Below are 21,966 nucleotides of genomic sequence, written 5' to 3'. Positions count from 1 at the left end.
GTAATTTCAATAAAAAGAATTCTAATTTATTATAACACGACATATATATTTCTTTGACTAACCAACCTAAATCACACTTATATAAAACGAATAATTATATTAGCATGCCAAGAATTTTGTTTTTTTGAGTATAATGATATATTTTACATTAAGGGGAGATGAGTTCAGCTAAGTTATACAATGACAACCTATTTAGGAATTGTTAATTTTGGAACTATTTGAAAAACTTCGAAGACAAGAAAAAAGGGCAAAGATGTTTGGTAGGGTTAAACAGTCCTCACAACGAATAGAGACAATAGAGACTACATGTGATCAAATGAGATCAAAATATATAGTATCCTATATTTTTTGAAAAATACTCTACAAATAACGTGATCAGTGCACCCATGCAAGTGTTTCTCCCGAGGAAGTTTCAACTTCTAAAAGTCTCGCATACGTAGATTTTGACTTGGAGGTCAACTAATACTGGATATATATCTACCTCTAAATATATGGTGCATGCTATATTAAAGGGGGAGTAAGATAGTGATCTCATTTTTGTATTTTTTGGTATCTCCTGAAGATTGACGTCCTCCAACAAAGCAGGAACTCCTTCCGGACCAACTAATTTAACTGCCTCTTAACCACCATCCCATATCATGAGAATTCTTGTCCTGAGGCCTTAAAAGTCACCCCCTAAATTTGGGCACTCCACAATGCATGCACATATAAGAGCTCCATCTCCATGCTTTCAAAGCTTCATCTTCTCCATCCCCATTACCCAAATTTTGATCTTTTCTCGTCGAAAATCGCGTGTCATAAACCTAATCCATGGAGAAGAGAGGAAAGCTGGTGGTAGGAGGAGTTTCCATCATCCTTATCGTCGGCGTAGTGATCGGACTTGTAGCTGTTGTTTGCACGAAAAAGAGTAACAAGGACCAACTTTCCACAAGTTCTAAGGCCGTTGCTGCTATTTGTGATCCTACGGATTACAAAGAAGCATGCATCGACAGCCTTGGATCCGTCGCGAAAAATGATAGCGCTACGCCCAAAGACCTCATCCAGGCCGCCATTGATTCCACAATTAAAACCGTGAAGTCTGCGATAGAGAACTCTAGCAGCATTGCCAAATCCTTCAAAGCGATCAACTCGACGGGTAAAATGGCGATGGACGATTGCAAGGACTTGTTGGAATCGGCAATTGCCGATCTCCAAGCCTCTTTTTCGTTCGTTGGGGATAGCAACATGCACACAATGCACGGCAGAGAGGAAGAGCTGCGGAATTGGTTCAGTGCGGTGATATCGTTCCAACAATCGTGCCTCGACGGCATTCCTCAGGAGGAGCTCCAAAAGCTCATGAAAGATAGCCTTCTCAACGCCACGCAGCTGACCAGCAATGCCTTGGCAATTGCCTCATCAATTGCACAAATCTTAGAGAACTTCAACATCACATTGAACAAAGACTTAAGGCCAACGAGCAGCTCGCGGAGACTTCTCGAGCAAGAAAACGATGGGCATGGCCAGTACCCTAGTTGGTTTCCAGCCGCGGACAGGCGGTTGTTGGCAAAACAAGACAATGGAGGGGTTAAACCTAATGCTGTAGTGGCGAAGGACGGGAGTGGACAGTTTAAGACTATTGGTGCTGCCCTTGCTGCATATCCAAAGGGGCTTCAAGGAAGATATATCATATATGTGAAGGCTGGGGTTTACAATGAGTATGTTACTGTCACCAAAAATCAGATCAATGTGTTCATGTATGGAGACGGACCCCGGAACACCATGGTCACCGGAAGTAAAAGCTTTGCCGATGGCATCACCACTCAGAACACCGCCACATTCGGTGAGTCATGTGTTAGATATTATCGCTACTACTAGGGTTACCAAATGTGCTCACTAAATAACGCGACATATGTACTTACAATATAGAAAGGCTTGTAATAATTTTTTTAATGTAATCACAGCTGCAATTGGAAACGGATTTCTAGCAAAGGGGATGGGATTTCAGAACACGGCAGGCGCCCAGAAGCATCAGGCTGTGGCACTGCGAGTCCAGTCGGAGATGTCAGCCTTCTTCAACTGCAGAATGGACGCCTACCAAGACACATTGTACGCGCAAACACATCGCCAATTCTATCGAAACTGTGTCATTTCTGGCACAGTTGACTTCATCTTTGGTGACTCGCCAACGCTGATCCAAAATTCTTTGATCATAGTGAGGAAGCCTATGGACAACCAAAAGAACACAGTGACGGCTCAGGGAAGAGAGGACAGGAGGGAAAACACCGCCATTGTCATCCAGAACTGCAGAATAGTCCCAGAGGAGGTTCTGTTCCCATTAAGGTTCAAGATTCCATCATACTTAGGCAGGCCATGGAAGACGTATGCAAGGACGGTGATCATGGAGTCGGAGCTCGGAGACTTCATACAACCAGCAGGGTGGCTACCCTGGAGTGGCAACTTTGCACTCGATACTCTATATTACGCAGAGTATGGGAATCGGGGTCCGGGGGCTGCGACCAACCAAAGGGTGCGATGGAAGGGATATCATGTGATTAACAGAAATGACGCTCTCCAGTTCACTGCCGGTCCATTTCTATTGGCGGATCGGTGGTTGAAAACCACCGGCATACCATACTTTGCCGGTTTGAAAACCTAGCTCTCTCACGAGATCTCACTTCAAACTAACATCTGTTTGATTTAAATTGATGGAAGGATGGCGCTGTTGATTGTCACCCCACCTAGTGATAACAGGTAGCAGAAAAGAAGCCCTTTTGTCTCTGCATTTTTTTTCTTCGCATTTTACTGTATGTATTTGAACAGTTTTTTTATTAACTTTTGTATAGAATTTAATCTCACAGTAAAATCCTCTCTTACAGTTTTCTTCCCCACTCTTAAGAAATTTCATGATCCTTTTCAACTGCTATAGGCAGAGTACATTGTGTTTTTTTAGTACAACGATATATTTTACACTAAGAGAAGGGGGAGTTCGGCTAAGTCACACAATTAGTGACCTAAGTTGGTATCGAATTTGCCGTTTACGAGATTCGAACCTAAGCCTCTCACTTACAAGTAAAGAGGAATACCATCGGACCAGAGTAAATTGTGTTTGTTTCCCTTTCTTTGTATCTTTTGGTGAAAAGAAAGCCAAAAGGGAAGAGAGATTTTCACTCTTACCTTGGAAGCGAAAAAGATTTACCTGCCGGTACGTCACCGTGAGTTGCTTTTATGTTTGAGTCAAAGTATTTTATGTTAAATTTTTATAGTAAGAGAAAGACAAAATAAGAGAATGTCGAAAGAGATGATGAAAAGGGATGGAAAGAAGAGAAGAGAGAACTCTAGTCCGTTCAAGAAACGAAAAATGTGGTGTGAAAGTACAAGCGTTTCAGTAAAAAATGATTGCCCTTTAATTTGTATGTCATCAAACCCCACCAAAATTAAAAGCCGGTCGCATTCATGGGCATCTTTTCTCGTTTCTTTTTCTTCTCAAAATATTGGCATGAAGAAATGCATTTCCTTTCCCCGACCGAAAATTTATGCAAGTAAACTTGACATCTCAACAAAAAAACCATTTTCTTTTTCGATTTCTTGTACCGTTGTTTTGGTGGTGCCGTGAAGGCCGACTACACGAAACAGAAAAGTGATCGGAAGATGAGCACGGTATTCCGAGGAGCAGATGACAGAGGAACATACAATACGATGGAAACTGGGGAAGAAAATAGTTTATAGCACAACAAATACGAGAGAAGGTTAAATAAACTTGAATTTCGAACAATCAGATGCGTAAAAACGACCAATAGGTCAAGTCAAAGAGGAACGACACTGAATTACAAGGTAATTTTGAGCTTTTACAAGACAAATGGGTTTTGTTTTTGAGCTTCATGCAAGCACCAACAAAATGAAGAAGAAAAAAGAAAAGAATTTTTCGATATCAAAACGACTCTGAAGAATCAATTCAAACCATGGCAGAATTACTCTGAAAACAACCCGACGTCCTAAAACAACCTGATGTCTTTCGGGAAAACACACACCATGTCAAATGACACTCGTAACGAACAGCTTGGCTAGACAAAACATTAGAAAGAAAGCAGCAAAACCGGCAAGGATGTAAGGAACAAGAAAAGGACACATTTTTAGCCAGTGAATTTGATGAAACACCGGTTCTGAAGTCCTAAGAAACATGTCAACTTTCTAGCATCTCCTTAAAAAGCGTCGAAAATCCGGACACAATACATTAGCACACAGCAAGCAAGGTCATCACACAAATTGGATTGGGTAAAGCTTAATGAACCACAAAATTTCGCTTTTGAAATTGGAAAAATGCAATTTCTGAGCATGAAAAGGAAGAACGATGTAGATACAGAGAGGCACAGAGAATTGTCACCACATCGAAATTCAGCTACACAAAACTGTATGGAAAAGTAAATATGAGTACACAACAACAATCTGATCTACGATGTCTCCCTAAAAGTTCCCAGGCCGCCGCGCATAAATTACGAAAAAGAACCAACTGCAACTAACAGAGAGACTCACAGGTTGACAGAGGCTGTGTAGCAGCTCAAGCGGAAGCCGAAAAGCTGAAAGGAAACCCATGAACTCATCAAGCTCAAAATCCTTCCTTTGATTCGAGATCATTCTTCCATGGCGTCAACATTTCCCATTTTTAATCGATCACCAACCAACCCATTACTTCCCTCAGCCTTAACAATCTTGGGCGCCGCTGGAATTCCATCAGAACTCTCTAATTTCGGTTTCCCGTTGAGGCTCTCAGGCCCCGAAACAACATCTCCAGCCTTCGAATCCTGCTGCTTCTGCTTGTTAACCAGAGAACTGAGTTTCTCCAATGCCTCCCTCGCCTTCTTCTTCGCCAACACGGCCTCCCTGACGCGGCGCTCGGAGTCGGTCCTGGCCAAGACGGCGGCTTTCGCCATTGAAGCCGCCGCAATTTTGGCGGCGGCGACGAGGGCCTTGGCGTTGGCCTTGTCGACGAGACATGCCGTTTTGGCGTCGTTGGCATCGTTTTGGGGGCGATTGAGGGTGAAGAAGGGGTAGCCCTCTGCGCAGGTATGGCACTCGAAGCCATGGAAGGAGGAATTAGCGATGAGGACGCAGGCGGGGTGAGAAACGGAAGGGCACTTGACGCACATGACCCGGTCACTTGCCGGTAGGGGTTGGTCCAAGTAGTCGAGACAGAGAGGGCAGTAGAGGCCTCGGTAGTTTTGGAGGACGCAGTTGGTGCAGAGCCTCTGAAACGCCCCTTTGTGGCGGATGTAGTGGAGGAACCACCGTTCGGAGGAGCCGCAGACGCCGCAGAGTCGCCTCTCAAGTTCGGGTTCGTCTCGCCTCATTGCCATTGGACTCGCATTTGCGGGTGGGGGATTGGATTGGACTCGATTTTTGGTTAACGGTAACCCTAGGGTTAGAGGAAGAGGAAGAGGGAAGAGAGGAGGTGGATTTTAGGGTTTTCTGGGGGTGCGAATTAGGTTTTGGTGGTGAGGAGATTGTTCGTAGTCGAGTGTTTGACAAGTCTACGAGCGTTTGACGCTTGACGGTTTGCGTTTGAATTGAATGCAAATTTTGGCAAAACGCCAAAAAGCCGAACTCCTTTCTGTTTTCCTCTCTTTCTTTAAAGCCCACAGCAAAATCAATTTTTCCGATTTTGGACTCAATCGCAATCACATTGACCAAAGCGAAAGTAATCAGTTGCACACTTGAGTTTCACTAATTTTCATGCAATATAAATTAGTTTAAAGTAGAATATCGCTCAACCAAGCTACCACTTTGAACGAGCAATGTATAAGTCCGACAATGTGAAAGTGCATTCGCACTAAATGCAACACTGCTGCGTTGAATAAAAACCGATCTATAGGGGAATGGAATGCAAAATTTTCAAGTCGCCACATTTATTTGAAAACATGGTTCCAACATCAAAAACATTTGTGGGTCACTACTCAATTCTGAGGTTGAAATGAGCTCAATTATAGTATTACAACCTCTGCGCCTGCATATTCCTATACCAAAAATCAACTTCAAACGAAACAAATCAACGGCCTCTAATAGGTCACTATAGCAATGTAGTCGATTGGGCATAACTCAACAACCTAGTACCTTGTGCGATTTCAAGTTCAGCTACTGGTTAATCTGCCACCATGAACGGATCTACTTCTCCGAGATCAGCAACTAGTGGTTCTAACTTGGATGGATCCTCATCCTCTGAAGCAAAGTAAGTTGGAAATGGTAGCGAGGAAACATCAGGTTTCTTGTAGAAAGCATCTCTTATGAAAACAAAGTTTCCTTCAGCGCCCGGAACCTGTGAGAATAGTCAACATCTAATTGAGTAATGTGAAACCGGAATTAACAACAGAACACACAGACTCCACAAGAGGATTAGGACCAATTACTGTATCGATTTTAAACTGTGCAGTTGCGAATGTGTATCAGCACATTTATTAAACCAACCAATATCAACTAGCGGTTCATTATACATTTCCTCCTCAACATTCTGAACATTTCGGGAAGGTATTAAGTTCAGGAAACTATTGTAGTCACAAAACTATTGTTGAATAAGGTTCAAAACGCAAGAACTTAAGAAAAGAAATGTGTGAGGAATCATACTTGGCCTTTCACCCACATCAAATTCCTTGCAGGATCAATTTTGTAGACCCATACATTTTTCACTGTTCTCTGTTTCCCACCCATGCGCCCCGGCATTTTTCTGCCTTTAAAGACCTGTTCATACAACAAATGATTGTCACAGTTGCAATTTATAATTATTGGAAACCATATGCATTTTACAGATAAAGAGAAAATATAAACAGGTAAACCAATATATATATTAGATATATAGCATGTCCACGAATAAACAAAAAGTCATGTTATTTAGACACAAAACTAACACACTTGCTGACACGTTCTCTAATATAAGGTGGGTCCTGCGTACAATGTAGGGCGCCCGTCTATTAGAAAGTGTGTTGCTTGTGTGTGCTCAAATAGAATTATGGATTAAACAAATAAGCAACAGATTACTTGACTAAATTAAGTCATCTTCATTAGAAGCAAAGAGAAAAGTATGGTTATAGAGATCCCAAAAGCGCTTGTCAGAATAGTTTATGGAGAATTGTAAGCCATACAAACCTTTCCAGCATCATCTCTTTGACCTGTAGAACCAATACTTCGGTGTGACAGAGATGCGCCATGGGATGCTGGCATACCACTAAAACCGTGCCTTTTCATTCCACCCTAGGCACAGAAAATAAAAATGATACATAATGTTTCATAACCTCACAAAAGTTTTCCTGTTATCACCATCATAAAAAAAAATTTGAGAAACACAGTTGCATAATTCGTTGATTAATCCAATTAAAAAGATTTCCATTTTTTTTTCTTGAAACAGCATACACAACCACAGGGTGAAGATAAAGAAATTAGTTCACCTGGAAACCTTTCCCTCGCGTGATTCCTGTGACATCAACATATTGGCCTGGTACAAAATGGCGAACACCAATTTCCATACCAATAGGGAGAAGCGCATCATTTGATACAGGAAACTCATGCAATTTCCTCTTAAGTGGAACACCCTGAGCTCGGAAATGACCCACTTCTGGCTTTGTCAAATGTTTTGCTTTCTTCTGTCCACAACCAACCTAACTAGCACCACAACAGAATACCATCCTATAATTAAACCCGTGACCTTGGAATTTTTTCAAAAAATAATGTTACCCTCTGTTTAGCGGCCAAGAAAAATCAATGTGATCAATGTTGGACAAACCAAACAAAACCCAGATGCAAGTACCAAAATTACCCCTTGTTCAGTTCCACTTAATCTAATTAACAAATAACAGCAGGAAACAAATCACAAATGATGTTCTCACGGACTCACGGTGACAAAAAAATATCGGAACTTATCAGTTTCCCATTCATCTAAACCCTACTAACAAGACCTTTCATGCCCAGCAAGCAACGCATATGGTTTCAACTGTAAATCGCAACCGAAGCCACCCGATACTAAGGCCAAGTTGATCTACTTAAGGTTAAATTGCCTAGTAGTCCAGCCTCAAGACAGACTTTTGCAGATATTAAACAGCAAAACGCAACTTCTATTGGTTCAATTGTATACACTGTAACGAAATTATAAACGCACTACCATATTCGTCTCTCAAAAATTCCAGAAAAAAAGTCTAAACTTCGGAAATTTCATAACCAAACAAAATCGAATCGAATTCGCGACGAACAGAGCCAAATGAAGAGAAAAAAGGTTACCTGGAGAGCAGGGAAGCCTTCCTTCTCGGGGGTCTTGACCTGAGAGACGATATTATCATCGACCCAGAGCACAGTTATCGGAACCCTAGCGCCCCATTTGTCCCAGAGGGCAGTCATCCCGCACTTGACCGCTATGAGCCCGGTCCTCTTCGAACCCGGGCTCATCGGCCCTGGCTTCGCTTCGATAACCGGTCTCCTGTCCGCGACGGCCTCCGTCGCATCCACCGTGGCCTCAGAGCTGAACCATCTGAAGAAATGGCACTGAGTCTGCGTAAACGACGTCGTAGCATTAGCGGCTGCAGTAGGAGGAGAAGCAGAAGAGGAGGGGTTGAGTGAGAGAAAGCGGAGACGGGAAATGAGGCCTCTCGATGGCGCCAACATCGCCGCCGTGAAATCTGACGAGTGTTTAATGGAGTAAAGGGTTTGATGGCATGGCGGTGTAAAACCCCGGGAGGAGGTTGCAGCGATCGCAATGGGGATTTGGCGCAGTAGGGTTTAGGACTTTAGGAAGAGAGAGAGATGATGTTTCTGCTCTGTGTTCCATCACTCTGTTAAACGGTGTCGTCTAGGTCAAAATAGAATATATATAAATTAGTAGTTATGAAAATATTTATAATGAATTCAAAATAATGATTCATATATAATTTGAAAATAAGTTTTATTGTAAAACTTACACTAAGATTTACAATTAATCTACTGACGATTGGTCAGCAAATTAGATATTGACCGGTGAAAAGGATATTAGTGCACACAGACATCCTTGACATTTGAAAATTAAATGTGTTTACAATTTTGATTTCTTTGGGTACAGTGTGAACTCAAAGAAATTTTTGATTGAGAAAAGATGTAGAAATTAACTTGAAGTCTTCTCCAACTGAGTCTTCTTCATATGGACTTGGAAAAGAGACTTGAATGATTGATTGCTTTACTATGGAAACACGGGATGGATGGTGACTTGCTTTTATTGTTGATGAATAGTGGTCGTGTTGGAATAATTGCTACTTTTATTGTGGAATGTGCAGGTGACTGAGTAATTCTTTGCTTTGTCGGAATTACTGATGGAACTTTGTCTGAAAACTTCACATGATGATTTTGGCTTCACATGGTGACTTTGAAAAGATGGCAATTGACTTGATGACTTTAATTTTCACATGGTGATTAACTGTGTTCATATGGTTTTATGCAAAAGGGTTTTTGGAGTCTTGTTAGTCGGCCCACTTGGCTGACTGTGTTTTTTGGCTTGCTGAGTTGGCTGGTTGCTGTGAGGATGCGTCTGAAGATTCGGAGTCTGAGGCTTATTCTTTTTCAGTATGGAGCATTGCTGCTTCTACAAGTAATTGTTGAGCTAGGTCTTTGAGTTAGATGCCTTTTTCTTTGCTTTTTGAGCTAGTTGACTTGGATGACTTGGATGTTCCTTTAAGTGGTGATGATGAACTAATGTCCGATAATGATTGTTCCGGGATGGCTGGCAGGGATGGTTGTGCTGGCTGTGCCGGAATTGATGGAGTAATGGGAAATTCTGTGAGGACCTGATTGATGGTCTTTTGATGGTTGAATTTATCCCACCACTTAACTGATCTAATTCTATTGACTTCACCGGTTTCGACTTCATAATTTCACTTCGTGATCCATGGGATTTTGTATTTGGCTATGAAAATTGGAAGAAGTGTAATTCTTTAGTTGAATCGGCTTCCGTCAAATTTGTGTTGGAAGCTGGCAGAGAGGACCAGCATAAGCTTTTCTGATAAGAGACTGGCTATTGGGCTGTGAATTGACCACCATTTAGGGAACCATGCAGGAAAATTTTATCTGAAACTCTTGTCAAAATTAATGAACCATGAATGACTAAAATCTTATGTTTGATGAAGAAAGATGTTAGTCCATGCATCAATGTAATCAAAGTAATTGTAATGGTTATTGGGAATTTGAACATATTGGGTGTGAAGATGTTTGCTTTTGTGAAGGGGAATTCCCCAATCTGATTTGGTTAAAAAAAAAATCAATGTAAAGAGAATGGTAGAGGATTTTGTTTTCATGGGTTTTGCTGTAGAGAGATTTGATTGAAATGAACTCAGTTTTACTAAAGATGGCTTGATAGTATTTCAGTGTTTTATGTGGTGCTTGTAGGATGATAATGAAAATTGGGTGGAAAGATTGTTTTGGCTAATTTTTCTAATGTTTGTTCTTGATTGAGATTGAAAGGGATACCGAAAAGATATTAACTGGGATTCTTCTTGACGTATAATGATGTTTTGGTATAACTAACTGGTTGGGATGATGATGATTGGAATGTTGAGGTTGAATAAGGATTATATTGACTGACTAATGCCGTTTGGTAATTGGGACGTGGTGACTGGTAATTTGGTCGAATGTTTCCTATTATGGAACCAAAGGGAGTGAAACGGTCGGTAATGGCTAAGGCTGATGAAGAATTTGGGTTTGATTCTTATTTTATTGGTGGTGGTGGTAGAGTGGCTGGAAGCCTCCTTTGATCAGGTCTTCTTGTTGTCATTCTTCCCCTGTAGAAATTCTCTGGTTAGGAAATCAAGGATGCAATTTTGACTATCCTTGATGTATTCGATTTCAAAATAAAAAATACTTAATATAGATTGTCATCGTGCAAAAATCTATTTTGATGCAATGTTTTGAACATCTTGTTGTAAAACTTGTTTTGCAGATTTGTAATCGACTCTGACTAAAAACTTAGATTTAATAAATCATCTTGAAAATTAATAATACATAATACTATAAATAATATTTTTTTCTTAATAGTACTATAATTATTTTGTGCTAGATTCCATACTCCTGAATGGAAACGAACAATTTGTTCAGGAGATCCGGAAGAAATTGACTATTTGAGAATATCTCCGTAACCAATTTCAGAGGCATCAATTTCAACAATTTTGAATGAATTGGGAGTTGGAATGTCAAAATAAGGCAAAGTCTTAACATGTGATTTAATTTGTTTGACAATAGAAGTATGAGTATTGGACCAAGGTAAAGGATTTTCTTTTAGACGATCAAACAAGGGTTTGCATTGTTGCCTGAGATGAGGATAAAATTCTACAACATAATTTAAAGATCCTAGAAATCTCTATAATTGGGTTTTGTCAGTGATTTCATCTGGGAAGTTATCTACAAACTGAATTACTCTATCTATTAGTTGAATGGTTGACTGGTGGATATTGTATCCTAAAAACCTAATTTTGGTTTGGAATAACTTAATTTTGGTTGCTGAGACAACTAACCCATTTAACTTAATTATCCTAACAAACATATATAAGTGTTTCCAATGCTCATCTATCGATTTGCAATAAATGAGAACATCATCAATATAAACAACTGAGAAATGACTGTATTGATTAAATATTTCATTCATGATGTTCTAAAATTTGCTGGGTGCGTTTTTAAGACCGAATGACATTACATTCCATTCATAATGACCGAAGGGAGTGACAAATGCAGTTTTGTATTTATCATCTTCATGAATTTGAATCTGCTAAAATCCAGACTTCATGTCGAATTTTGAGAAGATTACAGCTTGACTAAATCTCTTAATCAAATCTCTTTTGTTAAGAATTGGATACCGCATCCATTCCAAAACTTCATTAAGAGGTTTGTAATTAATGACTAACCTAGGAGTTCCTCTTTCTAATTCCGCGTTCTTTTGGACATAGAAAGCAGCACAAGAGCATGGTGATTTGCTTTTCCTAATGATTCCTTTATTGAGAAGTTCTTGGATTTCCGTTTTGCAGAATTCCATAACTTCTTGACTCATTTGAATTGGTCTGGCTTTTGTTGGAATTTTCTTTTCATTAAATTTCTTATTGTAAGGAAGTTTAACAATGTGCTGTTTTCTGTGCCAAAAAGCATTGGGAATGTCAGAACAAATTTCATTAACAAATTTCTTTTGAAAGTTGTCAATGGTTTATAACAAAGATTTGTTTGTTAATTGTTCTTCAATTCTTTTGTAATTAATTTCTTCTTTTAATAAATTAATTTGTTGTGATTTTTTGGTGACCATATTGATGGTTTTAAAGATACTATCTTTTTGTAATTGTCTTAATTTTTTGAGATATGTTTTCGTGCAGAACTCAAATGTGATTTTTTGACCTATTTTTGTGGTTATGCGATTGTGGTGTACTTTGAAAGGATATAAAAGAGTTATGAAAGGGAGGCCTAAAATGACTGGGTTTAATCAAAACAAATGGAGTTTTAAAACAAACATTGTTTTGACAAACATGGGTTTTTGAGATTTCATTTTTTAACTGCATTGGTAACTGATTTGCTGCACTAAGAATTTTTGTTGATTTATGAAAATACTTAGTGGGAATTAAACCTTGTTGAATACAATTCAAGTCTGCACCTGAGTCAATTAAGGCAATTGTTTCTAACTTGAAGTCTTCAATTATTATTTTTATTTTAGAATACCATTTTTGGATCCTAATTTTTTGAAGTAATCATAAAAGTAGGCTTTTTGTTGGATTTTTCATGGACTTGGATTCTGATTCTTGGTCGGAGCAAGAACTACTGTGTTTTTCATCATTATTGCTAAGAAAAACTTGTGTTTGAATGCTACTGAGTTGTGAGTGGATTTCTATGTTTTCTGATTTTAAGGACTTAATTTCTTCCTTAATTTTATTGACTTTACTTTGTAGATCTTTGACCATAATTTCTTTCTTAGCCTTATTAAACATTTCTAAGGTTGTGCTAACACAGATTTTTGGGGCCACTTGGGGTTGACTAGTACTGACTTCTTCAAGGGAGACTACCTTCTTAAGTTTCTTTTCTTTAAATAAAATGACTTTAATTCAGGGTCATCTACTTTGTTGATTAACTCGATAAGAAGATCTTCTTGTTCTTCTTGTTTATTGAGGACTAAAATCTTTTTACAAAAAGTATATGTGCATCATATCTTAATGTTGAGGGATGAAAGACAACTTGAGAAATTACTGGAAGAAGATGAATTAGAACCTAAATCATCTTCGGACTGACTATGGTCTGTGTCTTTTAATTCTAAGACTTGGATTAATTGGGTTTTCTCTTCATCAGAGATTTTCAACTGATTGATTGTTTTCTTGACTCTACATTTGTTTTCATAATGATCAAATTTGCCACAGTTGTAGCAGTTTCCTTTTTGTTCTTGGTTTTTGGAGTGGAATTTTCCTGAGGGTTTCCTCTTCCCCTTGCTGGACTTGGGTTTCTCGTAAAATTTATTTGTTTCAAAATTCTTATTTTTGAATTTGTTATATTTGGGGTGTCTTCTACTGGAGTACCTATTTGAATACCTATTGTAGGATTCTGATTTTTTCTTTTTGTTGGATGGAACAATATGAGGTAATCCGTATTATTCACAAAATGTTCCTAATTCGTATTTGGCTATTGAATTGTCTTTGTTGACTTGTTTTGTAATTTTCATATCAATACATATTTTCAATCATTCTTTTTGGATAATATTAATAATATTTCTATAAGTAATGGTATGATATGGTATGATACATTCTTCATTAAGTAAAACGTTTCTAACTTTATGGGCAAATCGATTTGGTAATCCGTTAATGAATTTTTCTTTCCAAAATGGTTGATTACTATCTTCTCTAAGCATAACTTTGGACATGCAAACATCTTTGTACCACCTAAAATCACTTAGGGTTGGACATCTTAAGTTACTAAGTTGATCATGAATTCTGGAGGTGACATTACTGAGTGTCCTGATGAAATGTTCTATAATGGTGAAAAGTAATGTGTTGATTGCATCTGGGACTCCTCGTCCTATATGCACATCAAAGATGAGTGTTCCATCTTCGTCTCTTTTTGCATTTCTAATTTCATTTCTTGATTGTTCAATGAGATGTTTTTCCCACCAAGAATGAAGTATTCCTGTAAATCCAGTGACTAAAAGATCGACAACTTGTGTTTGACTGAGGTTATGATTGGTAATATAACTATTAGCAACCATGGAGATGTTTTGTAATTTGTTCGAAAGTTCTTGTTATGATAATTCATCTATATATATATATATATATATATATTGGCCCCTGTGGTCGGGATGAACTTCAGTTTGGTCTCATAGTTTCAATTGTCGCAATTAAAATTCTAGAATTTTGTGATCGTCACCAATTTAAAAATAATGACTTAAGTCTTGAGTTGATCTTCTCTTTTTCGCGAAATTAGGAATTGAGAAATATATACAGAGATCGATGGAGATTTAGCTCCATCCCTGTATTGGTGGATTTATCTTTGTAATGCATTAGAGATAAGAAATTGTTATATTAACAATTAAATATACCCTTTAAACTTTTTTGACATGTTTGACAAGAATGGAGATGGTAGGATAAATATTGAGGAACTTATGGAGGTGATGGAAGAGCTTGGTGCCCCAGGGGAAGATGCACGTGAGATGATGCAGCGTCTTGATGCAAATAGATGGTTCACTTGGCTCAGATGAGTTTGATTTGTTGCAGACCATCAGGTACAAACCTTTTCTTTTTCAACGTGTGGACCTTCAGTTTCTTGTTTCGCAAGAAACCACAGACAGGTTTCGGTGAATTTGATTGTTGTAGATGGTGCAATTTCCATACTTGAATGCATGTAATGACACACCATTTACTCTTTCTATAAATCCTAATGCTCCGCTTGGTTTCTCGAAAAATTTTGGAAATTGAAACTAAGAATTTGGAGAGGAGAGAAAGAGAGGCTTACGTACGTGATTGGCAACGAGTGATTGAGCCGGTTTATTGAAGAGAATTCGGAGGAGAATTTTGAAAGCCGACAACGTCGTTAAGGTAAAGCTGAGGAAGGTGAACCGCCGTGCAATTTTGTTTTTTCCTTTCTGGGTCATGCCTGCCAACAACGATGTTTTGGTGTCCCACAATGTGAGGGTTAACGTGTCAAAGTGCAAGAAAAATGCATGTCATGGCTTGTCTTGACACAGTAACCCTCGCATCGTGGCACGTCAAAACATCAATGTTGGCCACAACATGAGAAGCATTCAAATTGTCGGCACAATGCATGTCATGACACTCGCATGCATTTTGTTGACAATTTGCGAGGCTTGTTACGGCACACCACGGTGAAGGGTTAACGTGTCAAGACAAGTCATTACACGCCATGCATTTTTCTATCACTTTACCTACCATTTCATAAATCTAGGATATATACGAAGCGTTCTTACTGGTAAGAACCTTCGCAAATATTCAGCTTCAATTATGAATGTGTTCTTATGGGTAAGAAGCAGTATAAATATTCAGCTCAGATATTGAACTTGTTCTTATTGGTAAGAAGCTGTGTAAATATTCAGCTTAGATCCAATGAGGAATCTCGATTACCTTCTGCGGCCTCAAAAGAAATTGGTCTATAGGGAAGCCATGAAGATTTACGCGCCCTTAGTTCATGCTGTCGGGACCAAATTGTTGTCATTGTAGCTGGAGGATCTCTCGTTTCAACAATTGTCTCCACATTTCCCATGCACATTACTTGTTAAAGACATCAATTTTATGATCCAAATCTTTATTATTTTTTCTCAACAGATTGAATTTATGCGTAATTCGAAGAACAGAGACGAGCGGTACAAGACCGTGTGAATGAGAAGCTTCAAACTGCAGACAACAGCAGACAAATGCAGCAGCTTGATCCAGGTACACGTTGAAGATCTTGGCAGCAGCCTTGCAAGTTAGATTTTCTTGCATCTGGCTGAAGACTTGTAGTAACCCTATCATTCACCACAGAAATAGATTATTTCAACAGTACGTAGAGTTATCTTTTTATACCCAGGTTAAAGGGCTTGGAGCATATGAAACGAAGCTGCAAGTGCTAGAGTTAAGGGTGGCGAGTGACTAGTGAATTTCACACTCCCGTTTTCTCCTTCTGAACTCCTCCCCTTGTTTATGTCGCTTGATGTTCTTGATTCTTCAATCCAAATCATAGAAGAAGAAAGAATAAAAAAACTAGTGCGTGGGGTAAAAAAAAGGAGTGCGGAAATCACTTTGTGAGGCTTAAACTACATAGCTGGACAAGGATGTTTTGCTTGCAATCTGAATCATATTTCACGTTAATTTACTTGAGTCTTACAAAGTAACACTAAACATTACTTCTAAAAATGAAAATCTACATGAAAATGTAATATATGGATTCTATATCTACATATATACTAATATATATACACACACACATTTCTAATCACTCAGCTAGTCAGCAACTCTTGGCTTGGGGGAACACCTAAATCATTTGAAAGCTTTTTACACAACTGCACATACCCAAAAAACTGGATTTAATGCCTGAGATACAAGAGATCGAAGGGGCGTAATGTAAATTTATGCGAGAGAGAGAGAGAGAGAGAGAGAGTACATACCTGTCTATACGCAGAAGAATCACCACATGATTTTCTCAACTCTACTACAAACAAAGATGGGCTTATCTCAAACACCTGATACAATTATGGAGACAATTATCAGTTAATTTTCACGTAAAAATGTAAATTTTTGCGATTAGATATTAATTAAGAATTTCAAATGCATGCCGGGTAAAAATATTGTTTGAGGAAGAAGTTCCTCCAAAAGTTTGGAAATGAAATTTACCTCTACTGCAACTGATAGACTGCCCAGACTTCTCTCCCCTTTGTGTTCTTGCATCATTTTCAACTGAAATATCAGACAAAACATATAACGATATTTCAGTAGATATTTCACAATGAAACCAACAAAATTTGTAGCGGTTTATATAATTGAAACAAAAGTAGTTTCAGACTTGTGTAGAACATGAGGGTATACACAATACTAACCATTCCATTTTTCTTCTGGACACAATATCCCATCTCCAATACAATTTCTTCGATTTTCTCAAGCAAATCTTTAGCAGAGTGGTTCGACGTAAATCTAATCTTCCTCTCAGACGCATCCTAAATTAACTCATGCAGAATGCAGATATCGCAATCAGATATAATCTAGAACTTTCATCTTCAGTAGAAAATCGATACATTCAGTGCCAAACAAGAAGATAAAATCATTTTCTCCTCACCTCTTTCTCAAAGAAGCCGGAGAGGTCTAGACATGAGGACATTCCGATCAACTGAAAGGCATTGATATGCGTGCACGGGTGCTGGGCGTCTGGACTCGTCTCCCCCTCAGATGGCTATACCAAAAGAAATAACTCTCAGTTATAGCACAGAGAAAAACAGATAGTTGTACCAAGAAGAGTAGACAACGGACATGTATTGCGAATTCATACCACTTCATGTATTGAGAAAGCTTCATCGTCGATGTTTTTATCTTCTTCTTCTTCATCAGGATTTACAGGAGAGTAGTCCTGCTTGAACCATTCGTCTGACTTGATGCCGGTCATTGTTATTCTGGTGCCGGGGTTGGGATCGAGAATCCTCTTAATCAAGTTTTTTGCACCGGGTGATAACCATTTCGGTATCAAAGTTTCCCCCTTCAAGATCTGTAATCCCTCTAAAAATCTTAGGAACCAAGCGAAGGAGTGCGAATAATAAAAGCTCCTCACTCAACAGAAGAAAGATTCGAAGAGAGTTTGTCGATACCTTCTGATAGAGAACTGCAAGATTTCTATCATCGAAAGGGAGAAATCCGGTGAGAATGACGTATAAGATGACACCACATGACCATACATCGGAGGTGGCACCATCATAACCTTTGTTCGCAAGAATCTCGGGAGCAACATAGTTGGGGCTTCCACAGGTTGTATGAAGCAAACCATCTTCCTGATATTTCAGAAACAATCAAAGGGTTAAATTACTCATACTCGACTCGGAATTTAACAGTTCAAAGTTCGGTTTGGAAGAGTAATGTACCCGAAAATCCTGGGGCAAAGCGCTAAGGCCAAAGTCCGATATCTTTATGTTCCCCTTAGCATCGACAAGAACATTCTCCAGCTGCAACCAGAACATACAATGTTTGAAACGTGCGCGCAAACTGGAACACACAATGCAGTTTGTTCGAGCACCTTATCATAAAAATTAATGTTTGGAAAATGCAGGATGTACCTTAAGATCCCGATGGGAGACGCCTTTGTTGTGACAGTAACTCACACCGTCGATTAATTGTTGGAAAAGCTTCCGACCTTCGGTCTCTGTAAGTTTTCCGTTGTGTGCCTGCAGCACAGAGTGACATATTAGTATAATCACAACATACAGAGTAACTCATATGTTTTCCGTTAAGTGCACGTTTGATAACCATTTTGTCTTTGTTAAAGGCTGCTTAAAGTAAGAGATCCGTACAATTTTGTCAAACAATTCGCCGCCGATAACACATATTCGAGGACCATGTAAATCTTGGTTTTGCTTGCTACAACCTGCATGATAAACATGATTTCATGTGAGGAGTCATTCCTTTTTGCAGACAAATCACAGTGCGATATATGTGGACAAAAAAAATTATTTTAGTGATTTTAATGGGTTACTTTTGCATACATGACTGCATTTCCTCTTTTCCAAAAGGCAGAGCGAGTGGTTGTGTAATTGTATAAGAACCAATACTACATATAAACTATTAGTCTAGCGGCAGTGTTGTAAGAGGTTCAAGAGTTCGAATTATTCCTTCCCAATCATAAAGGAAAACGGAACAATTCTACTTTGTCAAATTACTCCTTTCATTTATGGTCGTGTGTGAGACACCTACGTTTTCTCCGAAGGCCAATTCTGCCCTCATACAGTCATCACCATCACGCTAAAAATTCTCACCTTCCATTCTTTTTCTTATTAAAAATCATTTATTTATTCTAATTTACTATATCATTTCCGTCTTGATTAGTCTTAAGCTAAACATGAAGACAGTTTTCCTAAACAATTGCATAAGATGATTATTACACATCCTAAGATTAATTTACAAAAACCCTAGCGGATACTGAAAATTATTTTTAAGGTACCTAATGAATATACCCAAGTTACTTGATCCAATCATTTTCGTTTGAGTTTTAAGAGAAAACTAATAAAAAGTCTTCCACAAAACATTTTTTCATCGAAAAACACTTTGTATTAAGTATACTTTTCGTGTTATAATGACAAAAAACAAGAAGTGACAGAAAATTTTGTAAAAATATCTTTCATAATAAAAAATGATAATAAAAAAAATTATACTGAATGATGAACAAAATTGTCTACTTTTGAATAAAAAATGTTTTGCGAGAAGTTTTTATTAATTTTGTATAATTAGAAGGGTGACAAATAATAAAAAGGTGTGGCGTACCATCGAGTGGGTTTACGGATGGACCTTATCCACCAAAATGCTTTCATGTGGGACCGCAATCTAAAACTCTGACAAAGGATTTGGACCCTAGCCGGATCCTCTATCTAGAGATCTTAAGGATCAACGAATACGAACTATTGATAAAAAATCGTACGATCATAACTTTTTTTTTTTTTATATCTTTCACGCAAAACGATTGTACTTTATTTTTAAAAATATAAAAAACATTTAATTAGAACTGCACAATTTTTTATCAAATGTCGTTGTTTATTGATCCTTACGATTCTCAAGAAAGGGATCTGGTGAGGATCCAAATCCCTCAGACAAGCTAACAATATAGACACGTGGCTTGAATGGAGGGGTTGGGGGTTTCAGGTCGGATTTGGATATCATCCAGATCATCGTGAAAATTTTTGAGATCTTTACATCTTAACAGTTTATTGTACTTTCATAAATTATTTTAAATTTATTTATTTAAAATTAAATACAAATAATATCTAACGAAAACTGACTATATGATATAAAATAAATAATCATAATATGAGAATCTCTAAAATGTCTACAATCACAATCCAAAGATGATCCTCATCCTTCCAGGTCAGTCCATGCAAAAACTGCCGCAGCGAAGTGGGGATGATATTTTGAAAAGAAAACAAAAAAGTGGGGATGATATCAGTGGACACGTGGCTTAAATGGACTGGTTGATGAAGACTTGTATGTGAGAAATATCCCAGCCGTCCAACTTTTCATTTCAGCCAAGAAAATGTTTCACGGCTGATGTGCACTCAGGTTTCAATACTCTCCTAATTAACATTAATTAATGTTTCTTACTACTACGATCTTGTGATATTTCTCTTCATTTATAAGTAAGAAGTCTTAAGTTTGATTTTCGCCAAAGACGAATTTGAACTATATTATTGCTAATCTATTGTGAGGCTAAATCCATCCCTCTTTCTTAATATAGATAATATCGTTTGTTCAAAAAACTAATTACTATTTGAATTCTAATAATTAACAAATTCTTTGATGACAATTATTGCAATTAGAACAAACAAAATACTAACACGATCATTCTGATATATGTTAGCAGAACATATAAACATGTACAATGTGTGATTTAAATTGTCAGTCCAAAAAAATAGCATACTAAAAACGATAATCTTAAAATGAATGATACATGTTATTTGGAATGCAGTCCATTCGGTTAGCTACTAATACTATTTTAAACGCGTATTAGCAGGGTCAGCTAAAGTAAAACCAATAATCCTACAGTACACATGGACTCATGATTTGGTGCGACTATTAAAGCATTAGTGCGCTGTAAATCCCAAATTATGGAGGATTAGAGATTATGTTAATAATGATTAAGGATCAATCATTGATCAGACAGTAATAATTCCAACAAGATGTGAGGATTCTAAGAATCTGTAAATCGTGTTCATTCATCGTATATCATGCGGTCAATTTTTATAAAGTACTATTTATGTTTAATTTGAAATAAAAATATTTAAAATAATTTCTGACCGTACGATGTAACGATGAACGGATAGAACTGACAGATCTTCAAGATCCTCACATAAAAAATCCTGCGAGCATCCGGATTCGTAATAATTGACATAGAACAGAAGAACATTGTCATACCTCATGTAATCTGACAACGTTTGGATGCTTCAGTAGTTTCAATGTTCCAATCTCATTCTTTATCTGCAAATTTTCAGTTGTGTTAAATTGTTAATGTGTTGTTCAAATTTGAAACAAACCAACCGCGGAAATAAAACGCAGTTCGATCTTTTCTATGTAGATCAGAGTAGTTTGAAATTTATGAGCACAACCCAGAAATCCCATAAACGAAAAGATTGAAACTTGGAACAAAAATTAAGATTAAAAGGAAAAAACAAGAACCTGGTCGGTGAATTTAAGGTCAATAATTTTGGTCTTCTCCAGAATCTTAACAGCAAAGGACTGACCGGACTCGACGTTCTTAGCAAATTTGACTTTCCCGAAATTACCCTCGCCAAGTGTCCTTCCAAGCTCGTATTTCCCCAGTCGCATTCCCTTGTTACCGTAATTTCCACTGTTGCTCGTGTTCTTGTCCTCCTCTCCTTTTCTCACGATCACCATGTAATCACACGCCTCCTCTGTTTTTTTTCTGCGCAGAGGAGTTGCAGAAAAATCTCCTCAGAAAACAAAAAACGAGTTTCCGAAAACTGTTTCGAGAAACGATCGATTCAAAAACGCAAGGCGGAGAGCAAAAGTCCGAAATCCCAGAAACAGACGCGTTTTTGGAAACGATCTCTCTCTGCGTTGGAGTTGTATGCTTGCTTTATATAAAATGGGGGATGAATTATGAGAAGGGAACTGGAGTTTCTAAATAATTGGAGGAGTCTTGTATTTATGCAGATTGGCAGTTTATACAACGCTTTATGTGTGGGATAAAAAGCCAGAGGGGTAGGGGAGTTGAACCGTAATTTTGGTGGAGCCCGTGGTAAAACTATGTAAAACTAGTTGTAATGTCCCATATAAAACACAT

The 21,966-nt window shown here is 38.1% G+C and overlaps 3 protein-coding genes and 1 pseudogene across 4 annotated transcripts; 1 reads left to right on the top strand and 3 right to left on the bottom strand.

Moving 5' to 3' along the window:
- The first annotated feature begins 738 nt into the window (after positions 1–738).
- On the top strand, positions 739–2,860 carry LOC137733008 (putative pectinesterase/pectinesterase inhibitor 28). The gene is made up of 2 exons (XM_068472235.2): positions 739–1,819; positions 1,941–2,860. The coding sequence occupies exons 1-2, from the start codon at positions 811–813 to the stop codon at positions 2,633–2,635; spliced, it is 1,704 nt and encodes a 567-aa protein (XP_068328336.1). The 5' UTR covers positions 739–810; the 3' UTR covers positions 2,636–2,860.
- A 1,420-nt stretch (positions 2,861–4,280) lies between these two features.
- LOC137731042 (uncharacterized) lies at positions 4,281–5,525 on the bottom strand. The gene has a single exon (XM_068470097.2). The coding sequence runs from the start codon at positions 5,328–5,330 to the stop codon at positions 4,608–4,610; it is 723 nt and encodes a 240-aa protein (XP_068326198.1). The 5' UTR covers positions 5,331–5,525; the 3' UTR covers positions 4,281–4,607.
- A 337-nt stretch (positions 5,526–5,862) lies between these two features.
- Positions 5,863–9,095, bottom strand: LOC137731040 (large ribosomal subunit protein uL3m-like). Its single transcript, XM_068470096.2, has 6 exons — positions 8,910–9,095; positions 8,236–8,800; positions 7,410–7,619; positions 7,111–7,215; positions 6,592–6,705; positions 5,863–6,286 (listed from the first exon to the last, which is right to left on the bottom strand). The coding sequence occupies exons 2-6, from the start codon at positions 8,614–8,616 to the stop codon at positions 6,113–6,115; spliced, it is 984 nt and encodes a 327-aa protein (XP_068326197.1). The 5' UTR covers positions 8,617–8,800; positions 8,910–9,095; the 3' UTR covers positions 5,863–6,112.
- A 7,160-nt stretch (positions 9,096–16,255) lies between these two features.
- Positions 16,256–21,730, bottom strand: LOC137731122 (CBL-interacting serine/threonine-protein kinase 1-like; annotated as a pseudogene). The gene is made up of 12 exons (XR_015957924.1): positions 21,339–21,730; positions 21,078–21,140; positions 18,470–18,543; positions 18,236–18,343; positions 18,044–18,124; positions 17,774–17,953; positions 17,461–17,673; positions 17,251–17,364; positions 17,015–17,131; positions 16,812–16,874; positions 16,586–16,660; positions 16,256–16,480 (listed from the first exon to the last, which is right to left on the bottom strand). The product of XR_015957924.1 is annotated as a CBL-interacting serine/threonine-protein kinase 1-like (transcript).
- Between the last annotated feature and the right edge of the window lie 236 nt (positions 21,731–21,966).

This window comes from Pyrus communis, chromosome 16 (genome assembly GCF_041283825.1).
Source record: "Pyrus communis isolate YQ-2024b chromosome 16, ASM4128382v1, whole genome shotgun sequence".
Lineage (NCBI taxonomy): Eukaryota > Viridiplantae > Streptophyta > Magnoliopsida > Rosales > Rosaceae > Pyrus > Pyrus communis.
This window is presented reverse-complemented; position numbering and strand designations above follow the sequence as displayed.